General features: G+C 42.0%; 1 protein-coding gene across 1 annotated transcript in view; it reads right to left on the bottom strand.

The window, feature by feature from the left end:
- LOC115151165 (glutamate receptor-interacting protein 2) overlaps positions 1-23480 on the bottom strand; it is a 433702-nt gene extending 410222 nt beyond the window's left edge. Inside the window, exon 1 of the mRNA XM_029695177.1 lies at positions 23362-23480. Coding sequence (XP_029551037.1) covers positions 23362-23416 — 55 coding nt within the window. The 5' untranslated portion in view covers positions 23417-23480. The remainder of the gene's footprint in view (positions 1-23361) is intronic.
- Positions 23481-24021: the final 541 nt, after the last annotated feature.

Below are 24021 nucleotides of genomic sequence, written 5' to 3'. Positions count from 1 at the left end.
GCTCTTATTCAGGTTTATACATCCCATGTGTCATGACTACAAGATAACAGGAATAGTGATGCTGCTCTTATTCAGGTTTATACATCCCATGAGTCATGACTACAAGATAACAGGAATAGTGATGCTGCTCTTATTCAGGTTTATACATCCCATGAGTCATGACTACAAGATAACAAGAACAGTGATGCTGCTCTTATTCAGGTTTATAGATCCCATGAGTCATGACTACAAGATAACAGGAATAGTGATGCTGCTCTTATTCAGGTTTATACATCCCATGAGTCATGACTACAAGATAACAGGAATAGTGATGCTGCTCTTATTCAGGTTTATACATCCCATGTGTCATGACTACAAGATAACAGGAATAGTGATACTGCTCTTATTCAGGTTTATACATCCCATGTGTCATGACTACAAGATAACAGGAATAGTGATGCTGCTCTTATTCAGGTTTATACATCCCATGTGTCATGACTACAAGATAACAGGAATAGTGATGCTGCTCTTATTCAGGTTTATACATCCCATGTGTCATGACTACAAGATAACAGGAATAGTGATGCTGCTCTTATTCAGGTTTATACATCCCATGTGTCATGACTATAAGATAACAGGAATAGTGATGCTGCTCTTATTCAGGTTTATTTCAGCTGTAGGTCAGGAAATACAAAGGTAATGTTTAGAAAGTAATCATTAAGATCAACCAAACAAGAGAGAGGCATTAAATCCAAAGGAACTGAGTAATATTAAGAAATGCTATAGATGGAAAGAAAGTAGTGTAGAAACCTACAAAAAACACTATAAGGCAACAACAAATTAAATCGCTTTAAGACAACTTCCTGGACAAAACTTTTCACTGTAATAGTGGTGTAACTTGTCAGTAGAAAGCCTTAACAGTATATTTAAACTTTCAGCTTCCCGATCAAATCTAAAAAATGTCAAGCAGACAACCTAAGAAAATTGAAAACAATGACAAATGCAAAAACCTAAGAAATAAATTGAGAAACGTATCCAACCAAAAACAAGGAGACCCAGAAAACCTAAGTCTACACCTTCACTAAAACAATACAGAAATACACAATGGAAAAAGAAGGAACAGCACGTCTGAAATCAGCTCCATGTAAATGAAGAATCCATAGAGTCTATCTATAACAATGAACAAACGACAAAAACATATACATGATTAATTATAAATCATAGAATCAGCTATTGAAGACTACCAGAACCCACTGGATTCTCCAATTACAATGAATGTACTACAGCACAAAATACAAACACTCCAACCAAAAAAGGCCTATGGGGTTGATGGTATCCTAAATGAAATAAAATATACAGACCAAAAATTCCAATAGGCTATACTTAAACTCTTGAACATCATCCTCAGCTCTGGCATCTTCCCCAATATTTGGACCCAATGATTGATCACCCCAATCCACAAAAGTGGAGACAAATTTGACCCCAATAACTACCGTGGGATATGCGTCAACAGCAACCTAGGGAAAATCCTCTGCATTATGATTAATAGCAGACTTGTACGTTTCCTCAGTGAAAACAATGTACTGAGCAAAGGTCAAATTGACTTTTTACCAAATTACTGTACAACAGACCACGTATTCACCCTGCACACCCTAATTGATATACAAACAAACCAAAACAAAAGGCTAGGTCTTCTCATGCTTTGTTGATTTCAAAAAAGCTTTTGACTCAAGTGTGGCATAAGGGTCTGCTATACAAATTGATGGAAAGCAATGATGGGGGGGGGGAAACATACGATATTATAAAAATCCATGTACACAAACAACAAGTGTGCAGCTGGAGCCCTACCATCTTAAACATACAGTATATCTCAACAAATTGGCGAGGGCACTAGAACAGTCTGCAGCACCCGGCCTCACCCTACTAGAATCTGAAGTCAAATGTCTACTGTTTGCTGATGATTTGGTGCTTCTGTCCCCAGCCAAGGAGGGCCTACAGCAGCACCTACATCTTCTGCACAGATTCCGTCAGACCTGGGCCCTGACAGGAAGTCTCAGTAAGACAAAAATAATGGTGTTCCAAAAAGGTCCCGTTGCCAGGACTACAAATACAAATTCCATCTAGACACTGTTTCCCTATAGCAGGAATTCCCAAACTGGGGTATGCACAATGCCGTCGGGGGTACGCCAAATAAAAATGTGATTCCCATTTTAAAAATGTACAAAAAATAATTTAAAAAAAAACATTTTCAAACAGTACATTTATATTTTCCTACGGGGCTATGCATTTGGGTGAGGTTTTTTTCTCACCTGAGTAGCCTCATTTCCCTGACAAAATACAATTAATACATCTAGTGTTCCATGAAATAACAACACAATGTCAAATAATTAACATCCAATCACATTAACCGTTACTCTCTCGCAGGAATTCCACTAACGGTCCGTATGCAGCCAAACGTAGCTGGTGCTCATTCCGTTTGCTCCAAAATTGATAAACGGTTAAAGAAATTAATGCCCGCGTCCATAGAGACACATACCAGCTTTACTGGTAGTACTGCTACAACCAGCACTGCTACTGCTACTACCAGCACTGCTACTGCTACAACCAGCACTGCTACAACCAGCACTGCTACTGCTACTACCAGCACTGCTACTGCTACTACCAGCACTGCTACTGCCAGCACTGCTACTGCTACTACCAGCACTGCTACTGCTACTACCAGCACTGCTACTGCTACTACCAGCACTGCTACTACCAGCACTGCTACTGCTACTACCAGCACTGCTACTACCAGCACTGCTACTACCAGCACTGCTACTACCAGCACTGCTACTACCAGCACTGCTACTACCAGCACTGCTACTGCTACTACCAGCACTGCTACTGCTACTACCAGCACTGCTACTGCCACTACCAGCACTGCTACTGCCACTACCAGCACTGCTACTACCACTACCAGCACTGCTACTACCAGCAGTGCTACTGCTACTACCAGCACTACTACTACCAGCAGTGCTACTGCTACTACCAGCACTGCTACTACCAGCAGTGCTACTGCTACTACCAGCACTGCTACAACCAGCACTGCTACTACCAGCACTGCTACTGCTACTACCAGCACTGCTACTGCTACTACCAGCACTGCTACTGCTACTACCAGCACTGCTACTGCTACTACCAGCACTGCTACTGCTACTACCAGCACTGCTACTGCTACTACCAGCACTGCTACTGCTACTACCAGCAGTACTACACAAGTTGTTCTGCTGCCACGAACACATCCAATGCCAGCATCAGTAATTCTACATTTGTTGTTAGCCCAGCTAGCATGGACACTGACAGTTGTGAATCTGATGCAGCCGAAGAACTACTGCCCCCTTACCCAGGAAAGCACCGAACAACAGACAGGGACATTGGACCATTGAAGAGGCGCAAATATGATGAGAACTACATTAATTTGGGGTTCACTTATATTGGGAGGTGCCTTTCCTCAGCCTCAGTTTGTTATATGTGCAAAAGCACTATCTCACAACTTGATGAAACCTTCACTCTTGCGCAGACATTTAGAAACAAAACATGCCAATTTGAAAAATAAGCCACAGGCGTTTTTTGAGCGAGAATTAAGACACCTTTCGAGTAGTAAGACATGCATAAAAGCAACAGATACCATTAATAAGAAGGGGCTAGAAGCGTCTTATATGGTGAGCTACCGAGTGGCTAGGACAGGCAAGCCCCATACTACTGTGGAGGACTTAATTCTTCCTGCTTCCGCGGATATGGCTGGGACAATGCTGGGGGAAAAGGCCAAAAAAACTATACAGACAATTCCTTCATCAAAAAACACTGTTTCACGACGCATCAGTGACATGGAAGGAGATTTTTTGAAACAATTCCTGCTTCGCATACAAGCCGGTGAATTCTATGCGTTACAGCTGGATGAGTCAACAGAAGTGGGGGGCCTGGCACAGCTCCTGGTATATGTCTGTTACGTTTATGGGGGGTCAATTAAGGAAGACTTCCTCTTCTGCAAACCACTGGAAACCAGGACAACATGAGAGGATATTTTTAAAGTACTGGACAGCTTTGTGACATCAAATGGACTTTGGTAATCAAGATGTGTTGGTATCTGTACTGGTGGCGCAAAAGCCATGACAGGGAGACATAGTGGAGTGGTAACACGCGTGCAAGCAGTTGCTCCCGACACCACTTGGGTACACTGCAGCATCCACCGAGAGGATCTTGCTGCCAAGGGAATGCCTGACAGTTTGAAAGACGCTTTGGACACTACAGTGAAAATTGTTAACTTTGTTAAAGCAAGGCCTGAACTCTTGTGCATTTTCTGCACTATGCAATGATATGAGCAGCGACCATGTAACGTTTTTACAACATACAGAAGTGCGCTGGTTATCAAGGGGCAAAGTATTAACACATTTTTTTAAATTGAGAGACGAGCTTAAAGTTTTCTTTACTGACCATAATTTTCACTTGTCTGACCGCTTGAATGATAACAAGTTTTTCACGCGACTGGTCTATCTGGGTGATGTTTTTTCTCACCTGCATGATCTGAATATAGGATTACAGGGACTCTCCGCAACTATATTCAATGTGCGGGACAAAAATGAGGCTATGATTAAGAAGTTGGAGCTCGTCTCTGTCTGCATTTAAAAGGACAACACACGTCTTTCCATCATTGTATGATTTTTTGTGTGCAAATGAACTCAAGCTTATGGACCATGTTAAATGTGATATAGCGAAGCACCTGAGTGAGGTGGGTGCGCAATTATGCAGGTACTTTCCTAAAAAAGGACGACACAAACAACTGGATTCATTATCCCTTTCATGCCCTGCCTCCAGTCCACTTACGATATCTGAACAAGAGAGCCTCATCGAAATTGCGACAAGTGGTTCTGTGAGAATTTAATTTAATCAGAAGCCCGTGCCAGATTTCTAGATAGGGCTGCACTTAGAGTATCGGCAGGTAGCATAGTGGTTAGACCGTTGTGCCAGTAACCGAAAGGTTGCTAGATCGAATCCCCGAGCTGACAAGGTAAAAATATGTCGTTCTGCCCCTGAAAAAGGTAGTTAACCCACTGTTCCTAGGCCATCATTGTAAATAAGAATTTGTTCTTAACTGACTTACCTAGTTAAATAAATAAAAATCAGCACTTCGTGCTGTTAAGACACTGATGCCCTTTGCAACCACGTACCTATGTGAGAGTGGATTCTCGGCCCTCACTAGCATGAAAACTAAATACAGGCACAGACTGTGTGGGAACTGATTTAAGACTGAGACTCTCTCCAATACAACCCAACATTGCAGAGTTATGTGCATCCTTTCAAGAACACCCTTCTCAATAATTTCTCTAGGGTATGTGGGACGGTAGCGTCCCACCTCACCAACAGCCAGTGAAATAACAGAGCTCCAAATTCAAAACAACAAAAATCTCAATTCAAATTTCTCACACATACAAGTATTATACACCATTTTAAAGATAATCTTCTCGTTAATCCAACCACACTGTCCGATTTCAAAAAGGCTTTACGACGAAAGCATAGCATTAGATTATGTTACGACAGCACCTAGACAAGAAAAACCCCACAGCCATTTTCCAAGCAAGGAGAGGCGTCACAAAAAACAGAAATACAGCTAAAATTAATCACTAACCTTTGATGATCTTCATCAGATGGCACTCATAGGACTTCATGTTACACAATACATGTATGTTTTGCTCGATAAAATTAATATTTATATCCAAAAAAACATTTTACATTGGCATGTAATGTTCAAAAATGTTTTGCCTCCCAAAACTTCCGGTGAATGAGCACATTCGTTTACAGAAATACTCATCATAAACGTTGATAAAATATACAACTGTTATTCAAAGAATTATAGATACACTTCTCCTTAACCTGTTAGGGTATAGGGGGCAGTATTTTCACGGCTGGATAAAAAAATGTACCCGATTTAATCTGGTTACTAATCGTACCCATTAACTACAATATGCATATACTTATTATATATGGATAGAAAACACCCTAAAGTTTCTAAAACTATTTGAATGGTGTCTGTGAGTATAACAGAACTCATTTGGCAGGCAAAACCCTGAGACAGATTCTGACAGGAAGTGGATACCTGATGTGTTGAATTGACTTTCAGCCTCTGCCATTGAAAAACAAAGGGGCTGAGGAATGTTTTGGCACTTCCTATTGCTTCCACAAGATGTCCCCAGCCTTTACAAAGTGTTTTGAGTCTTCTACTCTGAGATCTGACTGAAGAAGAGCCTTGGAACGGTGATGGCCCATTAGACACCTTGCGCGCGAGTTGATGGTGGGTACTCTCATTCCGAAACGTTTTAAAAGAGAACCCAATGGTCCGCCTTGAATTTTATTCATGTTCTGGTTAAAAAAGGCCCTAATGATTTATGCGATACAACGTTTGACATGTTTGAACGAACGTAAATATATTTTTTCCGTTCGTGAAGTGAAGTGAAGTCCGGCTGGCTTAGATCATGTGCTAACAACACGGAGCTTTTTTGAACAAAACTACATTCGTTATGGACCTGGGATTCTTTGGAAGTGACATCTGATGAAGAGAATCAAAGGTAACGGATTATTTACATAGTATTTTCGATTTTAGATCTCTCCAACATGGCGGTTAGTCTGTATCGCAATGCGTATTTTTCTGGGCGCAGTGCTCAGATTATTGCAAAGTGTGATTTCCCAGTAAGGTTAATTTTAAATCTGGCAAGTCCATTGCGTTCAAGAGATGTAAATCTATAATTCTTTGAATGACAATATAATATTTTACCAATGTTTTCTAATATTAATTAATTATTTTGTTGTCATGACTTGACTGCCGGTATTGGAGTGAAACGATTTCCTGAACATCAACGCCATAGTAAAACGCTGTTTTTAGATATAAATATGAACTTGATAGAACTAAAAATGCATGCATTGTCTAACATAATGTCCTAGGAGTGTCATCTGATGGAGATTGTAAAAGGTTAGTGCATAATTTTAGCTGATTTTATGGTTTTGGTGACGCCTGTCTTTGAATTGACAATACAGTACACACAGCTATTGTCAATGTACTCTCCTAACATAACCTAACTTTATGCTTTCCCCGTAAAACCTTTTTGAAATCGGACAACGTGGTTAGATTAAGGAGATGTTTATCTTTCAAAGGGTGTCAGATAGTTGTATGTTTGAAAAACTTGAATTTTGACATTTATTAGGTTTCAAATTTGCCGCTCTTGACATGCACCTGCTGTTGATAGGGTGCGCCACGGGTGGCACGCTAACGTCCCAAATAGCCCCAAGAAGTTAATGCAACCGCTGTGTCAGATTTCAAAAAAGCTTTACAGCGAAAGCACACTTTGCAATAATCTGAGTACAGCGCTCAGTCACAAAACCAAACCCGCCATTTTGTGGAGTCAACAAAACTCAGAAATAGCATTATAAATATTCACTTACCTTTGATCTTCATCGGAATGCACTCCCAGGAATCCCAGTTCCACAATAAAAGTTCATTTGTTTCGATAAAGTCCATATTTATGTCCAAATACCTCATTTTTGTTCGCGCGTTCAGTCGAGTAACCAAAATGCACTGTGCTCGCGCAGAGAGTTCAGATGAAAAGTCAAAAAAGTTATATTACAGTTCATAGAAACATGTCAAACGATGTATAGAATCAAGCTTTAGGGTGTTTTTATCATAAATCTTCCATACTATTCCAACCGGACGATTCCTTTGTCTTCAAAAATTAAAAGGAACACACCTAACTCTCACGGGAGCGCACGCTACTGAGCTCATGTCATTTTCTCAGTCATCTGATTCCAAGACCTCTTATTCTCTCCCCATTCACAGTAGAAGCATGAAACAACGTTCTAAAGACTGTTGACATCTAGTGGAAGCCTTAGGAAGCGCACAATGACCCCACAGACACTGTATATTGGATAGGGAATCACTTGAAAAACTACAAACCTCAGATTTCCACACTTCCTGGCTGGATTTTTTCTCAGGTTTTTGCCTGCCATATGAGTTCTGTTATACTCACAGACATCATTCAAACAGTTTTAGAAACTTCAGAGTGTTGTCTATCCAAATCTACTAATAATATGCATATCCTCCCTTCTGGGCCTGAGTAGCAGGCAGTTTACTACAGGCCGCTTTTCATCCGGACGTCAAAATACTGCCCCCTACCCAAGAGAGGTTAACCTGTGGTGAGTTATTCACAATTTTCGATGAACAAATACAGTTTTATACGTAAGATAGCTAAATAAAGAGCAAAATTATTATTATATTATTATTATTTGTACCCTGGTCCAATAAGAGCTCTTTGTCACTTCCCATGAGCCGGGTTGTGACAAAAACTCACTCATTCTTATGTTCAATAAATGTATCATGTAGTGTGTGTGTGGCAGGCTTACAATGATGGCAAAAAACAACATTTGAGAGTGTGCTGACCCTGGTGCTAGAGGAGGTATGCAGCTGGAGGTTGAATGTTTGAAGGGGTACGGGACTATAAAAAGTTTGGGAACCACTGCCCTAGAGCACACAAAAAACTATACCTACCTCGTCCTAAACATCAGCAGCACAGGTAACTTCCACAGGGCTGTGAACGATCTGACAGACAAAGCAAGAAGGGTCTTCTACGGCATCAAAAGGAACATACAATTTGACATCCCAATTAGGATCTGGCTAAGAATACTTTAATCAGTTATGGAACCCATTGCCCTTTATGATTGTGAGATCCGGGGTCCACTCACCAACCAAGAATTCACAAAATGGAACAAACATCAAATTGAGACTGCATGCAGAATTTTGCAAAAACATCCTCTGTGTACAAAGTAAAACACCAAATAATGCATGCAGAGCAGAATTAGGCCGATACATGGTAATTATCAAAATCCAGAAAAGAGTTGTTAAATTCTACAACCACCTAAAAGGAGAGCGATTCCCAAACCTTCCATAACAAAGCAATCACCTACAGAGAGATTAACCTGGAGAAGTCCCTTAAGAAAACCACCCACAAACACAAGTGAAAACACACACAACTAAATATGGCCTCCAATCAGAGATAACAACAACCAGCTGCCTCTAATTGGAGGTCATTGACAAAACTAACATAGAAATAGACAAGCTAGATAAACACATAGAAATAGATAATCTAGAACATAAACCAAAAACCCCGAAACACACAAACCAAACACCCCCTGCCACGCCCTGACCAAACTACAATAACAAATAACCCCTTTTACTGGTCAGGACGTGACATTCACAAACACAAACAGATCCCACAAAGCCCCGGGACAGCAACAGCAACAGAATTAGACCCAACCAAATCATGAAAAAACCAAAAGATAATTACTTTACACATTGGAAAGCATTTACCAAAACAATTGAGCAAACTGGAATGCTATTTGGCCCTAAACAAAGAGTACAGAGTGGCAGAATACCTGACCACTGTGACTGACCCAAACTAAAGGAAAGCTTTGACTGTGTACAGACTCAGTGAGCATAGCCTTGCTATTGAGAAAGGCCGCCGTAGGCAGACCTGGCACTCAAGAGAAGACAGGCTGTGCACACTGCCCACAAAATGAGGTGGAAACTGAGCTGCACTTCCTAACCTCCTGCCCAATGTATGACCATATTAGAGACACATATTTCCCTCAGATTACACAGATCCACAAAGAATTCGAAATAAATCCAATTTTGATAATCTACTGGGTGAAATACCACAGTGTGACATCACAGCAGCAAGATGTGCGACCTGTTGCCACGAGGGCAACCAGTGAAGAACAAACACCATTGTAAATACAACCCATATTTATTTTCCCTTTTGTACTTTAACTATTTGCACATCATTACAACACTGTATATAGACATAATATGACACTTGAAAATGTCTTTATTCTTTTGGAACTTTTGTGAGTGTAATGTTTACTGTAAATGTTTTATTGTTTATTACCTATTTCACTTGTTTTGGCAATGATAACATGTTTCCCAAGCCAATAAAGCCCTTTGAATTGAGAGAGAGAGAGAGAGAGAGAGAGAGAGAGAGAGAACTCATGCTGCTCTGAGTCCTCCAATCATTTTAGAACCCTCTAATGAGTGGCCTACATGGACTAACCCTCTAATGAGTGATCTACATGGACTAACCCTCTAATGAGTGGCCTACATGGACTAACCCTCTAATGAGTGACCTAGATGGAATAACCCTCTAATGAGTGATCTACATGGACTAACTCTAACCCTCTAATGAGTGACCTACATGGACTAACCCTCTAATGAGTGATCTACATGGACTAACCCTCTAATGAGTGATCTACATGGACTAACCCTCTAATGAGTGATCTACATGGACTAACCCTCTAATGAGTGATCTACATGGACACATTACCATTAATTTAGTGCGATATGACGACAACATATATCACAGAGCACTGCTGCACACCATATACACATGGGCAACCGCAGCATTCTAACCTATACAATATACATTGCTATTTAGCTTTAAATGGATACTTCGGGATTTTGGCAACTTCCCCATAGTCAGATGATGTCGTTGGTATCTTTTTTATGTCTCTGCGTGCAGTTGGAAGGAAGTTGCTAACTAGCGTTAGCGCAATGACTGAAAGTCTTTGGGTATGTGCTAGCATGCTAGTAGATACCCATTGACTTCCAGTCAATGCGCTAATGCTAGTTAGCAATTGGCTCACGAAACTACCTCGTAACTTCTTTCATACTAGACGCAGAGACATAAAAATGGTATCCTTGGAGTTCATCTGACTAGATAAAGGAAATAGATAAAGGACCTTATTGCCAAAAAATCCTGAAGTATCTCTTTAAACAGAACACAAGAAAGAATGGGCGTGATGTCACAGAGGATGGCTACATGACACATCCAAATGTACACTTTCAGTAGTCTTTCAGTAGTAACATGTAGTCAATAACCCATATAATATATATACAGTGGGGGGAAAAAGTATTTGATCCCCTGCTGATTTTGTACATTTGCCCACTTACAAAGAAATGATCAGTCTATAATTTATATGGTAGGTTTATTTGAACAGTGAGAGACAGAATAACAACAAAAAATACAGAAAAACGCATGTCAAAAATGTTATAAAATGATTTGCATTTTAATGAGGGAAATAAGTATTTGACCCCTCTGCAAAACATGACTTAGTACTTGGTGGCAAAACCCTTGTTGGCAATCACAGAGGTCAGACGTTTCTTGTAGTTGGTCACCAGGTTTGCACACATCTCAGGAGGGATTTTGTCCCACTCCTCTTTGCAGATCTTCTCCAAGTCATTAATAAGGTTTGAAGGCTGACGTTTGGCAACTCGAACCTTCAGCTCCCTCCACAGATTTTCTATGGGATTAAGGTCTGGAGACTGGCTAGGCCACTCCAGGACCTTAATGTGCTTCTTCTTGAGCCACTCCTTTGTTGCCTTGGCCATGTGTTTTGGGTCATTGTCATGCAGGAATACCCATCCACAACCCATTTTCAATGCCCTGGCTGACTGAAGGAGGTTCTCACCCAAGATTTGACGGTACATGGCCCCGTCCATCGTCCCTTTGATGCGGTGAAGTTGTCCTGTCCCCTTAGCAGAAAAACACCACCAAAGCATAATGTTTCCACCTCCATGTTTGACGGCGGAGATGGTGATCTTGGGGTCATAGGCAGCATTCCTCCTCCTCCAAACACGCGAGTTGAGTTGATGCCAAAGAGCTCCATTTTGGTCTCATCTGACCACAACACTTTCACAAGTTGTCCTCTGAAATATTCAGATGTTCATTGGCAAACTTCAGACGGGCATGTATATGTGCTTTCTTGAGCAGGGGGACCTTGCGGGCGCTGCAGGATTTCAGTCCTTCACGGCGTAGTGTTACCAATTGTTTTCTTGGTGACTATGGTCCCAGCTGCCTTGAGATCATTGATAAGATCCTCCTGTGTAGTTCTGGGCTGATTCCTCACCGTTTTCATGATCATTGCAACCCCACAAGGTGAGATCTTGCATGGAGCCCCAGGATGAGGGGTATTGACAGTTCTTTTGTGTTTCTTCCATTTGCAAATAATCGCACCAAATGTTGTCACCTTCTCACCAAGCTGCTTGGCGATGGTCTTGTAGCCCATTCCAGCCTTGTGTAGGTCTACAATCTTGTCCCTGACATCCTTGGAGAGCTCTTTGGTCTTGGCCATGGTGGAGAGTTTGGAATCTGATTGATTGATTGCTTCTGTGGACAGGTGTCTTTTTTACAGGTAACAAGCTGCGGTTAGGAGCACTCCCTTTAAGAGTGTGCTCCTAATCTCAGCTCGTAACCTGTATAAAAGACACCTGGGAGCCAGAAATCTTTCTGATTGAGAGGGGGTCAAATACTTATTTCACTCATTAAAATGCAAATCAATTTATACAATTTTTGACATGCGTTTTCCTGGATTTTTTTGTTGTTATTCTGTCTCTCACTGTTCAAATAAACCTACCCTTAAAATTATAGACTGATCCTTTCTTTATCAGTGGGCAAGCGTACAAAATCAGCAGGGGATCAAATACTTTTTCCCCCCACTGTGTGTGTATATATATATATATACACTGCTCAAAAAAATAAAGGGAACACTTAAACAACACATCCTAGATCTGAATGAAAGAAATAATCTTATTAAATACTTTTTTCTTTACATAGTTGAATGTGCTGACAACAAAATCACACAAAAATAATCAATGGAAATCCAATTTATCAACCCATGGAGGTCTGGATTTGGAGTCACACTCAAAATTAAAGTGGAAAACCACACTACAGGCTGATCCAACTTTGATGTACAGTCCTTAAAACAAGTCAAAATGAGGGTCAGTAGTGTGTGTGGCCTCCACGTGCCTGTATGACCTCCCTACAACGCCTGGGCATGCTCCTGATGAGGTGGCGGATGGTCTCCTGGGGGATCTCCTCCCAGACCTGAACTAAAGCATCCGCCAACTCCTGGACAGTCTGTGGTGCAACGTGGCGTTGGTGGATGGAGCGAGACATGATGTCCCAGATGTGCTCAATTGGATTCAGGTCTGGGGAACGGGCGGGCCAGTCCATAGCATCAATGCCTTCCTCTTGCAGGAACTGCTGACACACTCCAGCCACATGAGGTCTAGCATTGTCTTGCATTAGGAGGAACCCAGGGCCCACCGCACCAGCATATGGTCTCACAAGGGGTCTGAAGATCTCATCTCGGTACCTAATGGCGGTCAGGCTACCTCTGGCGAGCACATGGAGGGCTGTGCGGCCCCCAAAAGAAATGCCACCCCACACCATGACTGACCCACCGCCAAACCGGTCATGCTGGAGGACGTTGCAGGCAGCAGAACGTCTGTCACGTGCTCAGTGTGAACCTGCTTTCTGGCACAGGGCGCCAGTGGCGAATTTGCCAATCTTGGTGTTCTCTAGCAAATGCCAAACGTCCTGCACGGTGTTGAGCTGTAAGCACAACTCCCACCTGTGGACGTCGTACCCTCATACCACCCTCGTGGAGTCTGTTTCTGACCGTTTGAGCAGACACATGCACATTTGTGGCCTGCTGGAGGTAATTTTGCAGGGCTCTGGCAGTGCTCCTCCTGCTCCTCCTTGCACAAAGGCGGAGGTAGCAGTCCTGCTGCTGGGTTGTTGCCCTCCTCCACGTCTCCTGATGCACTGGCCTGTCTCCTGGTAGCGCCTCCATGCTCTGGACACTACGCTGACAGACACAGCAAACCTTCTTGCCACAGCTCGCATTGATGTGCCATCCTGGATGAGCTGCGCTACCTGAGCCACTTGTGTGGGTTGTAGACTCCGTCTCATGCTACCACTAGAGTGAAAGCACCGCCAGCATTCAAAAGTGACCAAAACATCAGCCAGGAAGCATAGGAACTGAGAAGTGGCCTGTGGTCACCCCCTGCAGAACCACTCCTTTATTGGGGGTGTCTTGCTTATTGCCTATAATTTCCACCTGTTGTCTATTCCATTTGCACAACAGCATGTGAAATTTATTGTCAATCAGTGTTGCTTCCTAAGTGGACAGTTTGATTTCACAGAAGTGTGATTGACTTGGAGTTACATTGTGTTGTTTAAGTGTTCCCTTTATTTGTTTGAGCAGTATATATATATATAACCTCTTTTATAAGCACACAAGAAAGAATGGAGAAGAAAACTGTGTATTTATAAAATACATGTTATTAGCGATCTTACATATAATAAAATCAAATGTTATTTGTCACATGCTTCGTAAACAGCAGGTGTGGCCAATTGTGATCAGTGAGACATGACAATCCCAAGCTGTGGTTTTATAGTACAGACTCACTTCGGGGGGCTGCAATGCCCTCAGGGTAGTCTGGGCAAAAATAACACACACACACACACACACCATCTGCAACAATAAAGTGTTGGTTTGGAAAGCTCAATATCATAACCATGAGTATGGAGACAGACTAGACACAGAGGAATGAAATGCATCTACTACACCTACCAGTGGAGGCTCCTCAGAGAGGGAAAGGGAGGACCATCCTCCTCAGTGAATTTGGCTATAACTATAACCAGCCATCTACTTTGTGAAGTGCACCTTCTAAGTCAAAGTAACGTTTTGGTTTTATTAATTTAATGCCACCGGGGCATGCCGGTGTAACTGCTAAACTGCTTGCTGAATTTACACTGTACTGCTGATTGTAGCGGGTTCACTAACGTGTTAGTTCTAGTAGCTATAATGACTAGCTACAGTTGAAGTTGGACGTTTACATACACATTAGCCAAATACATTTAAACTCGGTTTTTCACAATTCCTGACATTTAATCCTAGTAAAAATTCCCTGTCTTAGGTCAGTTAGGATCACCACTTTATTTTAAGAATGTGAAATGTCAGAAAAATAGTAGAGAGAATGATTTATTTAAGCTTTTATTTCTTTCATCACATTCCCAGTGGGTCAGAAGTTTACATACACTCAATTAGTATTTGGTAGCATTGCCTTGTTTAACTTGGGTCAAACGTTTCGGGTAGCCTTCCACAAGCTTCCCACAATAAGTTAGGTGAAATTTGGCCCATTCCTCCTGACAGAACTGGTGTAACTGAGTCAGGTTTGTAGGCCTCCTTGCTCGCACACGCTTTTTCAGTTCTGCCCACATATTTTCTATAGGATGAGGTCAGGGCTTTGTGATGGCCACTCCAATACCTTGACTTTGTTGTCCTTAAGCAATTGTGCCACAACTTTGGAAGTGTGCTTAGGGTCATTATCCATTTGGAAGACCCATTTGCGACCAAGCTTTAACTTCCTGACTCATGTTTTGAGATGTTGCTTCAATATATCCACTTAATTTTCCTACCTCATGATGCCATCTACTTTGTGAAGTGCACCAGTCCCTCCTGCAGCAAAGCACCCCCACAACATGATGCTGCCACCCCCGTGCTTCACGGTTGGAATGGTGTTTTTCGGGTTATAACAATGGTCATTATGGCCAAACAGTTATATTTTTTGTTTCATCGGACCAGAGGACATCTCTCCAAAAAGTACGATCTTTGTCCTCATGTGCAGTTGATGTCTTTTGACTTTCCCATGATGTCAAGCAAAGAGGCACTGAGTTTGAAGGTAGGTCTTGAAATACATCCATGGGTACACCTCCAATTGACTCAAATTATGTCAATTAGAAGCTTCTAAAGCCATGACATCATTTTCTGGAATTCTCCAAGCTGTTTAAAGGCACAGTCAACTTAGTGTATGTAAACTTCTGACCCACTGGAATTGTGATACAGTGAATTATAAGTGAAATAATCTGTCTGTAAACAATTGTTGGAAAAATGACTTGTGTCATGCACAGAGTAGATGTCCTAACCGACTTGCCAAAACTGTAGTTTGTTAACAAGACATTTGTGGAGTGGTTGAAAAATGAGTTTTAATAACTCCAACCTAAGTGTATGTAAACTTCCGACTTCAACTGTATGACGTTAGCTAATAAGGTGACAATGATGTAGGCTGTGTGTAACGGTTAGCGGTTATGATATTAAGGTTTGGCTTGGAAATTTTTTTTTGCCTGGTCACAGACAGCTGATGTGTTGTGCACTGAAGTCCACAAGCGAAGGGAAAAGGTCAGAGGAGGAGAACGCATAGATGCGAGAAGGAATTATCAGAGCAAAGTGATCATGCTGTTTGTATGTGGCTGCTATGAAAGGGAACTGTATTTACGTGTGATCATTCCACCGATTCTGTTGAAAAAAAAATAATATTTAACAGAAGGAAACGGAACGGAGAAAAACATACCTGAATTTGTCCAATAGAAACTATCGTTTGCACCGGTTGGACTAATGATTACACCCTAGACGAGCTAGATGCAGGCAAGAGTGTGCAAGGCAGTATTGAATGTGTCAGTGTCTGTCACCTTGATTACTCACATGTCTCTCTCGACCTGCGTTTGCACCTACGTTGTAAACTTTAATTCACAGGCTAGGTTGTATCAACCTCATGATGGGCATAGAGAAAATGTTAGTATTATGTAGTAGCCTAAACCAATCCCTGTTACATTAAACTGGGTGAATGAATATGAATGACAGTCATCCAATATGCTGTAATTGTCACAGGATCCAACGAAAGTGGCGCCCCTCCTCGGTCGGGCGGCGCTCGGCGGTCGTCGTCGCCGGCCTATTAGCTGCCACCGATCGTTGTTTCAGTTTCGTTTAGTTTTGTCTGTCTGTTCCGCACCTGTTTTATGTATGTCATTAGTGGGGACTTATTTAATGTGTGTTTTCAGTTGGGGATTTTGTGCGGGATTGTTGATTGTCCATTCAGGACGGTGGTCCGTGTTTTATTACGGGTTTTTCCTGACAGTTTAAGGAAGAGAGGATTTTCCGGGCTGCGCCCCGTGCCTTTTTGTGCCGCTTATATATATTGTTTGTTCGCAATATTGGGAGTGTGTTTTTCCCAGGCAGTCTGTCTGTAGCGCCCTGTGCCTCGCGTTTTTGTTTTGTGTGTCAAATTATTAAAAGGACACTCAACTCCAGCACCTGTCTCCTGCATCTGATTCCGCCTTACACCAGTCCAAGTCAACTGTGACAGTAATAGAAATAAGGCCATTTTCATGAAGAAAATAATCATTGTCCTTCCTCATCTTAAATGGCACCGACTGCCACTGACACCTCATACACCTACTAAACTCAATACAGTCATAAAACCTAAAACTGTGTTGACGAGACAGCGCAATTATGTTAATGTTTCCTGTAGGGCTGAATGTACCCCAATAATTACAACAGCATACACTCATGAGTTCATGAACACGATTAGCCTTACCATTATTCATCCATTCACACAACATGTTCATCCAGAGATGATATTTCTAATGGCATTAAGTAGCATATATAGAGAGCTTGATAAACAAAAGTGAAATGAGTAACAGCTTTATTTTCACATTAAAACACTCGACTGACTCTTGGGCTCAGTCCCAAATGGCACCCTTATCCCCTAATATAGTGCACTACTTTTGACTAGAGATGTCCCAAATGGCACCCTTATCCCCTAATATAGTCCACTACTTTTGACTAGAGATGTCCCAAATGGCACCCTTATCCCCTAACATAGTGCACTACTTTTGACTAGAGATGTCCCAAATGGCACCCTTATCCCCTAATATAGTGCACTACTTTTGACTAGAGATGTCCCAAATGGCACCCTTATCCCCTAATATAGTGCACTACTTTTGACCAGAGCCCTATGTGGGATAGGGTGCTATTTGGGACGTAACCTTGGATTTACAACCTACCTGGGACACTTGACATTTTGATTGTTAAGTAGGTAAGAGAAAATAGCAGGTACTTCTGTTGTAATTTGGACAGAGGAACGATTTGATGAGCTGGTGAGACAGCCAGTGAGAGAGCCAATGAGACAGCCAATGAGACAGCCAATGAGACAGCCAATGAGACAGCCAATGTCTAACATCAAGCTGTATCTCCAAAATGTCTGCCACTAAAGGTGAAACCTTGGATCTTTCTGGTGTCATCTTATCTAATGTCTAGCTGGGCTAGTTGTCTAGCTTCAGTCATTGTGGTATATCCCACTCCCACATTAACAATGCTACTAATACTACAGAACAGGAATAGTGATACTGCTCTTATTCAGGTTTATACATCCCATGAGTCATGACTACAAGATAACAGGAATAGTGATGCTGCTCTTATTCAGGTTTATACATCCCATGAGTCATGACTACAAGATAACAGGAACAGTGATGCTGCTCTTATTCAGGTTTATACATCCCATGTGTCATGACTACAAGATAACAGGAATAGTGATGCTGCTCTTATTCAGGTTTATTTCAGGAAATACATAGGTAATATTTAGAAAGTAATCATTAAGATCAAACAAAGACAGAGATTGTTTATTATCTACTTCACTTGCTTTGGCAATGTTAACATATGTTTCCCATGCCAATAAAGCCCTTGAATTGAATTGAGAGAGCAATAGAGCAAGAGAGCGAGAGAGAGAGAGCAAGAGAGAGAGAGCAAGAGAGAGAGAAATAGAGCGAAAGAGAGAGAGAGAGAGCGAAAGAGAGAGAGAGAGAGCAAGAGGGCGAGAGAGAGAGAGCAAGAGAGAGAAATAGAGCGAGAGAGAGAGAGCAAGAGAGAGAGAGCAAGAGAGAGAGAAATAGAGCGAGAGAGAGAGAGAGAGCAAGAGAGAGAGAGCAAGAGAGAGAGAAATAGAGCGAGAGAGAGAGAGAAATAGAGCGAGAGAAAGAGAGAGAGCAAGAGAGCGAGAGAGAGAGCAAGAGAGAGAGAGAAATAGAGAGAGAAATAGAGAGAGAGAGAGAGAGAGAGAGCGAGAGAGAGAGAGATAAAGAGAGAGAGAGAGAAAGAGATTGTTCTGATCTTTATTGGCCAATCCAATGCTATTGGACCTGTAAGATGTAGCAGTACTGCAGTCATGTTTATAACATCTTTATTAGGCTAATTATCACCTAGATGAACAGATTAACAGCAGAATAAACACTGTTGCTGTAGAGATGAGATATATATCTTCCTACGGTGATCTCTTAACATCAAATAACACTTCCCATGAGCTTCTAGAATAATATTACGTGTTCTGCATGCATCAACATCACTGGAAGGAGAAGTGCTTGGAGGAATAATCTGCCATGAAGATCTGCGCTGACCTTAACATCAGTTTGTAGCGGTATTGTTAGAGAGGTAAAGGCGACAGGCATGGAAAGGAAAAGAGTAGGATAAAATAGAGTACCAACTTTTGGCGCATTTCACAAACAAGTTTACGTCTGTTTGCTCAGTTTTATAGCCAGGAGCACCACCCAGGTTAACCAAGATGGATCTGGCTCAGTGGAAGAAAACATAAAAACATCCATCCGTCCAAAACTGAAAAGAAACCACCAGAATCATGAAGAAACATATCAGCTCTTCAAAATGGCACACACTTCCCTTTATAGTGCCCTACTTTTGACCAGGGCCTATCGGGCTCTGTTCAAAAGTAGTGCACTTTGTAAGGAATAGTATGCCAGTTAGGAGCCAAACAAGATAACTCCGGGTTAATAGAGTTTGCTTCACACTCCAATGAAGTACACCTCTCCTTTAAGACCCTTCATCTCTGATAACAGACAGGAAGAAATGCCTTGAAAAGCTGCTCTCTGGTCAAGCTCTACGCTGAAAATCCACCAGGACAGACAGACAGACGGACAGACACACACAGAGAGAGAGAGAGAGAGAGAGATAATGTGTGCTCCTCTGGCCTAAAGATAAGATCGGGACACCTTCAGACAATCCCCCTCTCTGCTCTGATTAGAAAGTACACTTAAAACACATACACACATTCTCTCTCTCTCTCTCTCACACACACACACACTCTCTCTGTCACACACACACACACACACAAGCACATGGACACCCACACTCACCCTCTTAAAAATGAAAGACCTATTTGATCCAGTTCTGCTGATTTATGGGACATCTCCACTTATTTGATAACGAATAAAACACTTGACTTTTCTCACAATATCATTCTCCACACAGAGACAGAAACCAACCACTCCAACCGTTCAATCTCAACAGCACCTCGATGACTAATGACTGATATAAAAAATACAAAATATGTATTTAACCTTTATTTAACTATGTTTAGGATCTGATCCTCACCAACCATTCTGATTTACTTTGACACACACACAGTACCACACACACACACACACACACACGACACACGACACACAGAGATCACTCTCTAGATAGCATGATTTATTACAGGCTATAACACCAGAGAGAACACAGTTCATCACACATTCTCCCTCATAGATTAGTGGGTGGATCTATGGATAAGTATCTCAGTGCTGGGTCAGTGCTGGGTCTGGGACCAGAGCCATAGGTGTGACATGTAGGTACCAGGCTTACCTCACTTGGACAAGGTGGGTTCCATCCCATGATGATATTTATACAGAGACAAATGAGGTTGGTGAAAGCTCTCATGCTCAAAATCCCACCTCTGACACCAATGTAGCAATGTCCAGAGGCATCAAATATGTGGCACATACACGCACCAGTGATGCTAAAGGATTTATCCAATAATGATTAGGCACTTGTATCTCTACTGTGACCAGATGTTCCTCACACACTTATCTCAAATGAAGTGGTGGACCAAAATCAGGACCATGCATAACAACCTGGTCTCAGAGCATTTCGGATTAATCTGTATGTAAATCCATATGACATGTTACTAACTTGCTAAAAAATTTTAATATATGTTATGAATTTTCAAAACGTACAATATGTTATGAATTACAATTTGGTGTGGCTAATGTTAGCTATGTGGCTAGGTGGCGAACACTTAGGTTAGGAGTTACGTTAAAGGGTTTTAAGGTTAGATAGTTAACATGTTAAGTAGTAGCAAGGTATTGAAAATGTGTAAGTAGTTGAAATGTTGCTAATTAGTTAAAATGCTAAAGTTGTCAATGATGAGATTCGAACATACAAACATTGGGTCGGTAGAGCTTCACGACCAACCACCCTCCTTTCGTTTTTACCTTTAAGTAACAGTCTGTCTCATGTAACCACACCAAATGTAACATACAGTGAGGGAAAAAAAGTATTTGATCCCCTGCTGATTTTGTACGTTTGCCCACTGACAAAGAAATGATCAGTCTATATTTTTAATGGTAGGTTTATTTGAACAGTGAGAGACAGAATAACAACAACAAAAAATTTAAAAACGCATGTCAAAAATGTTATAAATTGATTTGCATTTTAATGAGGGAAATAAGTATTTGACCCCCTCTCAATCAGAAAGATTTCTGGCTCCCAGGTGTCTTTTATACAGGTAACAAGCTGAGATTAGGAGCACACTCTTAAAGGGAGTGCTGCTAATCTCAGTTTGTTACCTGTATAAAAGACACCTGTCCACAGAAGAAATTAATCAGATTCCAAACTCTCCACCATGGCCAAGACCAAAAAGCTCTCCAAGGATGTCAGGGACAAGATTGTAGACATTTACATTACAGTCATTTAGCAGACACTCTTATCCAGAGCGACTTACAGTAGTGAATGCATACATTTCATACAGCTCATTTCATGCGTTTTTTTGTACTGGCCCCCCGTGGGAATCGAACCCACAACCCTGGCGTTGCACACACCATGCTGGCGTTGCAAACACCATGCTCTACCAACTGAGCCACAGGGAACAGACAGTTCTAGACCTACACAAGGCTGGAATGGGCTACAAGACCATCGCCAAGCAGCTTGGTGAGAAGGTGACAACAGTTGGTGTGATTATTCGCAAATGGAAGAAACACAAAAGAACTGTCAATTTCCCTCTGCCTGGGGCTCCATGCAAGATCTCACCTCGTGGAGTTGCAATGATCATGAGAACGGTGAGGAATCAGCCCAGAACTACACGGGAGGATCTTGTCAATGATCTCAAGGCAGCTGGGACCATAGTCACCAAGAAAACAATTGGTAACACTACGCCGTGAAGGACTGAAATCCTGCAGCGCCCGCAAGGCCCCCCTGCTCAAGAAAGCACATATACATCCCATCTGAAGTTTGCCAATGAACATCTGAATGATTCAGAGGACAACTGGGTGAAAGTGTTGTGGTCAGATGAGACCAAAATGGAGCTCTTTGGCATCAACTCAACTCACCGTGTTTGGAGGAGGAGGAATGCTGCCTATGACCCCAAGAACAACATCCCCACCGTCAAACATGGAGGTGGAAACATTATGCTTTGGGGGTGTTTTTCTGCTAAGGGGACAGGACAACTTCACCGCATTAAAGGGATGATGGACGGGGCCATGTACCGTCAAATCTTGGGTGAGAACCTCCTTCCCTCAGCCAGGGCATTGAAAATGGGTTTTGGATGGGTATTCCTGCATGACAATGACCCAAAACACACGGCCAAGGCAACAAAGGAGTGGCTCAAGAAGAAGCACATTAAGGTCCTGGAGTGGCCTAGCCAGTCTCCAGACCTTAATCCCATAGAAAATCTGCGGAGGCAGCTGAAGGTTCGAGTTGCCAAACGTCAGCCTCGAAACCTTAATGACTTGGAGAAGATCTGCAAAGAGGAGTGGGACAAAATCCCTCCTGAGATGTGTGCAAACCTGGTGGCCAACTACAAGAAACGTCTGACCTCTGTGATTGCCAACAAGGGTTTTGCCACCAAGTACTAAGTCATGTTTTGCAGAGGGGTCAAATACTTATTTACCTCATTAAAATGCAAATCATTTTATAACATTTTTTACATGCGTTTTTCTGGATTTTTTTGTTGTTATTCTGTCTCTCACTGTTTAAACCTACCATTAAAATTATAGACTGATCATTTCTTTGTCAGTGGGCAAACGTACACAATCAGCAGAGGATCAAATACTTTTTCCCCTCACTGTATACTAATTTGAGTATCCCGGATTTACGTTTAGTATGTTACATGTAGTCTATGAGACCAGGTTGTGGATAATGACAAGTTACACATTCTAACAGTCATTTATTCTGCAAAGTCAAATGGACACACACCACACAAACCTGACCCAGACAACGGAACTACACAATCTGTGAAGCCAAGGCTAGGCTACAGAAGCTGTCATTGTCAATACAAATCCTAATCAATAAATACGGTCCAGGCATCGGCCTGCCTGTGACAAACACAACTGTAGCGCGGAAGAAAATCATAATGACACGTGCTTAAAGCAGCGCTTAGCTCTGTGTCAAGAAACTGAGAAGTGGCTCTTTACGTCAAGCTTTATGTCAACCAGATTCGGCATCAAACAACACAGCCCCTGATTCCATTTAGATATTGTGTATAATATCTAGAATGAGAGGAAATGTCACACTCACACACTGAACATCACCTCAAGTGAAACAGAATGTTTTCTTTAGATAATAAAACCTTTGTCTTACCTTCTTCATGCATTCTCTGCAGACATAAAGTCAGGCTTCTTCTCCAACCCGGCATGTCGGTAAAGATGACAGCGGTCTGTGAAAAGGAGAATGATGTTGTAGTAAGGAAAACAAACGATGTTGACGGAGGAGAATGGTGATAAACTAGTACTTCTCTTCTGTTTGGCCTCTAGGCAGCAGCGTGCGATGCAATACGCGTCCTATTAATTCCCTCTGCGGCACTTCAATGAAAAACAAGTGCGAGTGAGTCCCGGGAAGTAGAAAACGATTCTTTAATTATTTTTATTTTTTTTCGACCGTTGGACGTTGGTAGATTTTGGAGAGGTAGTCCGTTACTCGTTGCACAAACACACACCGCTTGGGAAGCAGAGAGACTGAGAGCATGACTCAAAGGTTACGCTCTCTCGGTCACTAATGTGTTTGGCAAAGTGTATGATTCGCGCTGCTGCCTGCATGCCTCCGAACGGGAACACTCGGGAACAGAGTCGCTGCCGGTAGGCTATTCGGTTTGACATCTCACTGGCATCAGCAGTGCGTAGAGGCAGAATCCACACACACAAACACAGTGAGACACGCACTCGTACACACACACTTATAGGCCTTTATAGCTATGATATGGCACTGCTAAACAGGTTATCTTCAAAGATGACTTCAGTAGGA

This window comes from Salmo trutta, chromosome 16, assembly GCF_901001165.1.
Source record: "Salmo trutta chromosome 16, fSalTru1.1, whole genome shotgun sequence".
Lineage (NCBI taxonomy): Eukaryota > Metazoa > Chordata > Actinopteri > Salmoniformes > Salmonidae > Salmo > Salmo trutta.
The sequence above is the reverse complement of the archived record's forward strand: the minus strand, read 5'-3'. Positions and strand labels throughout refer to the sequence as shown.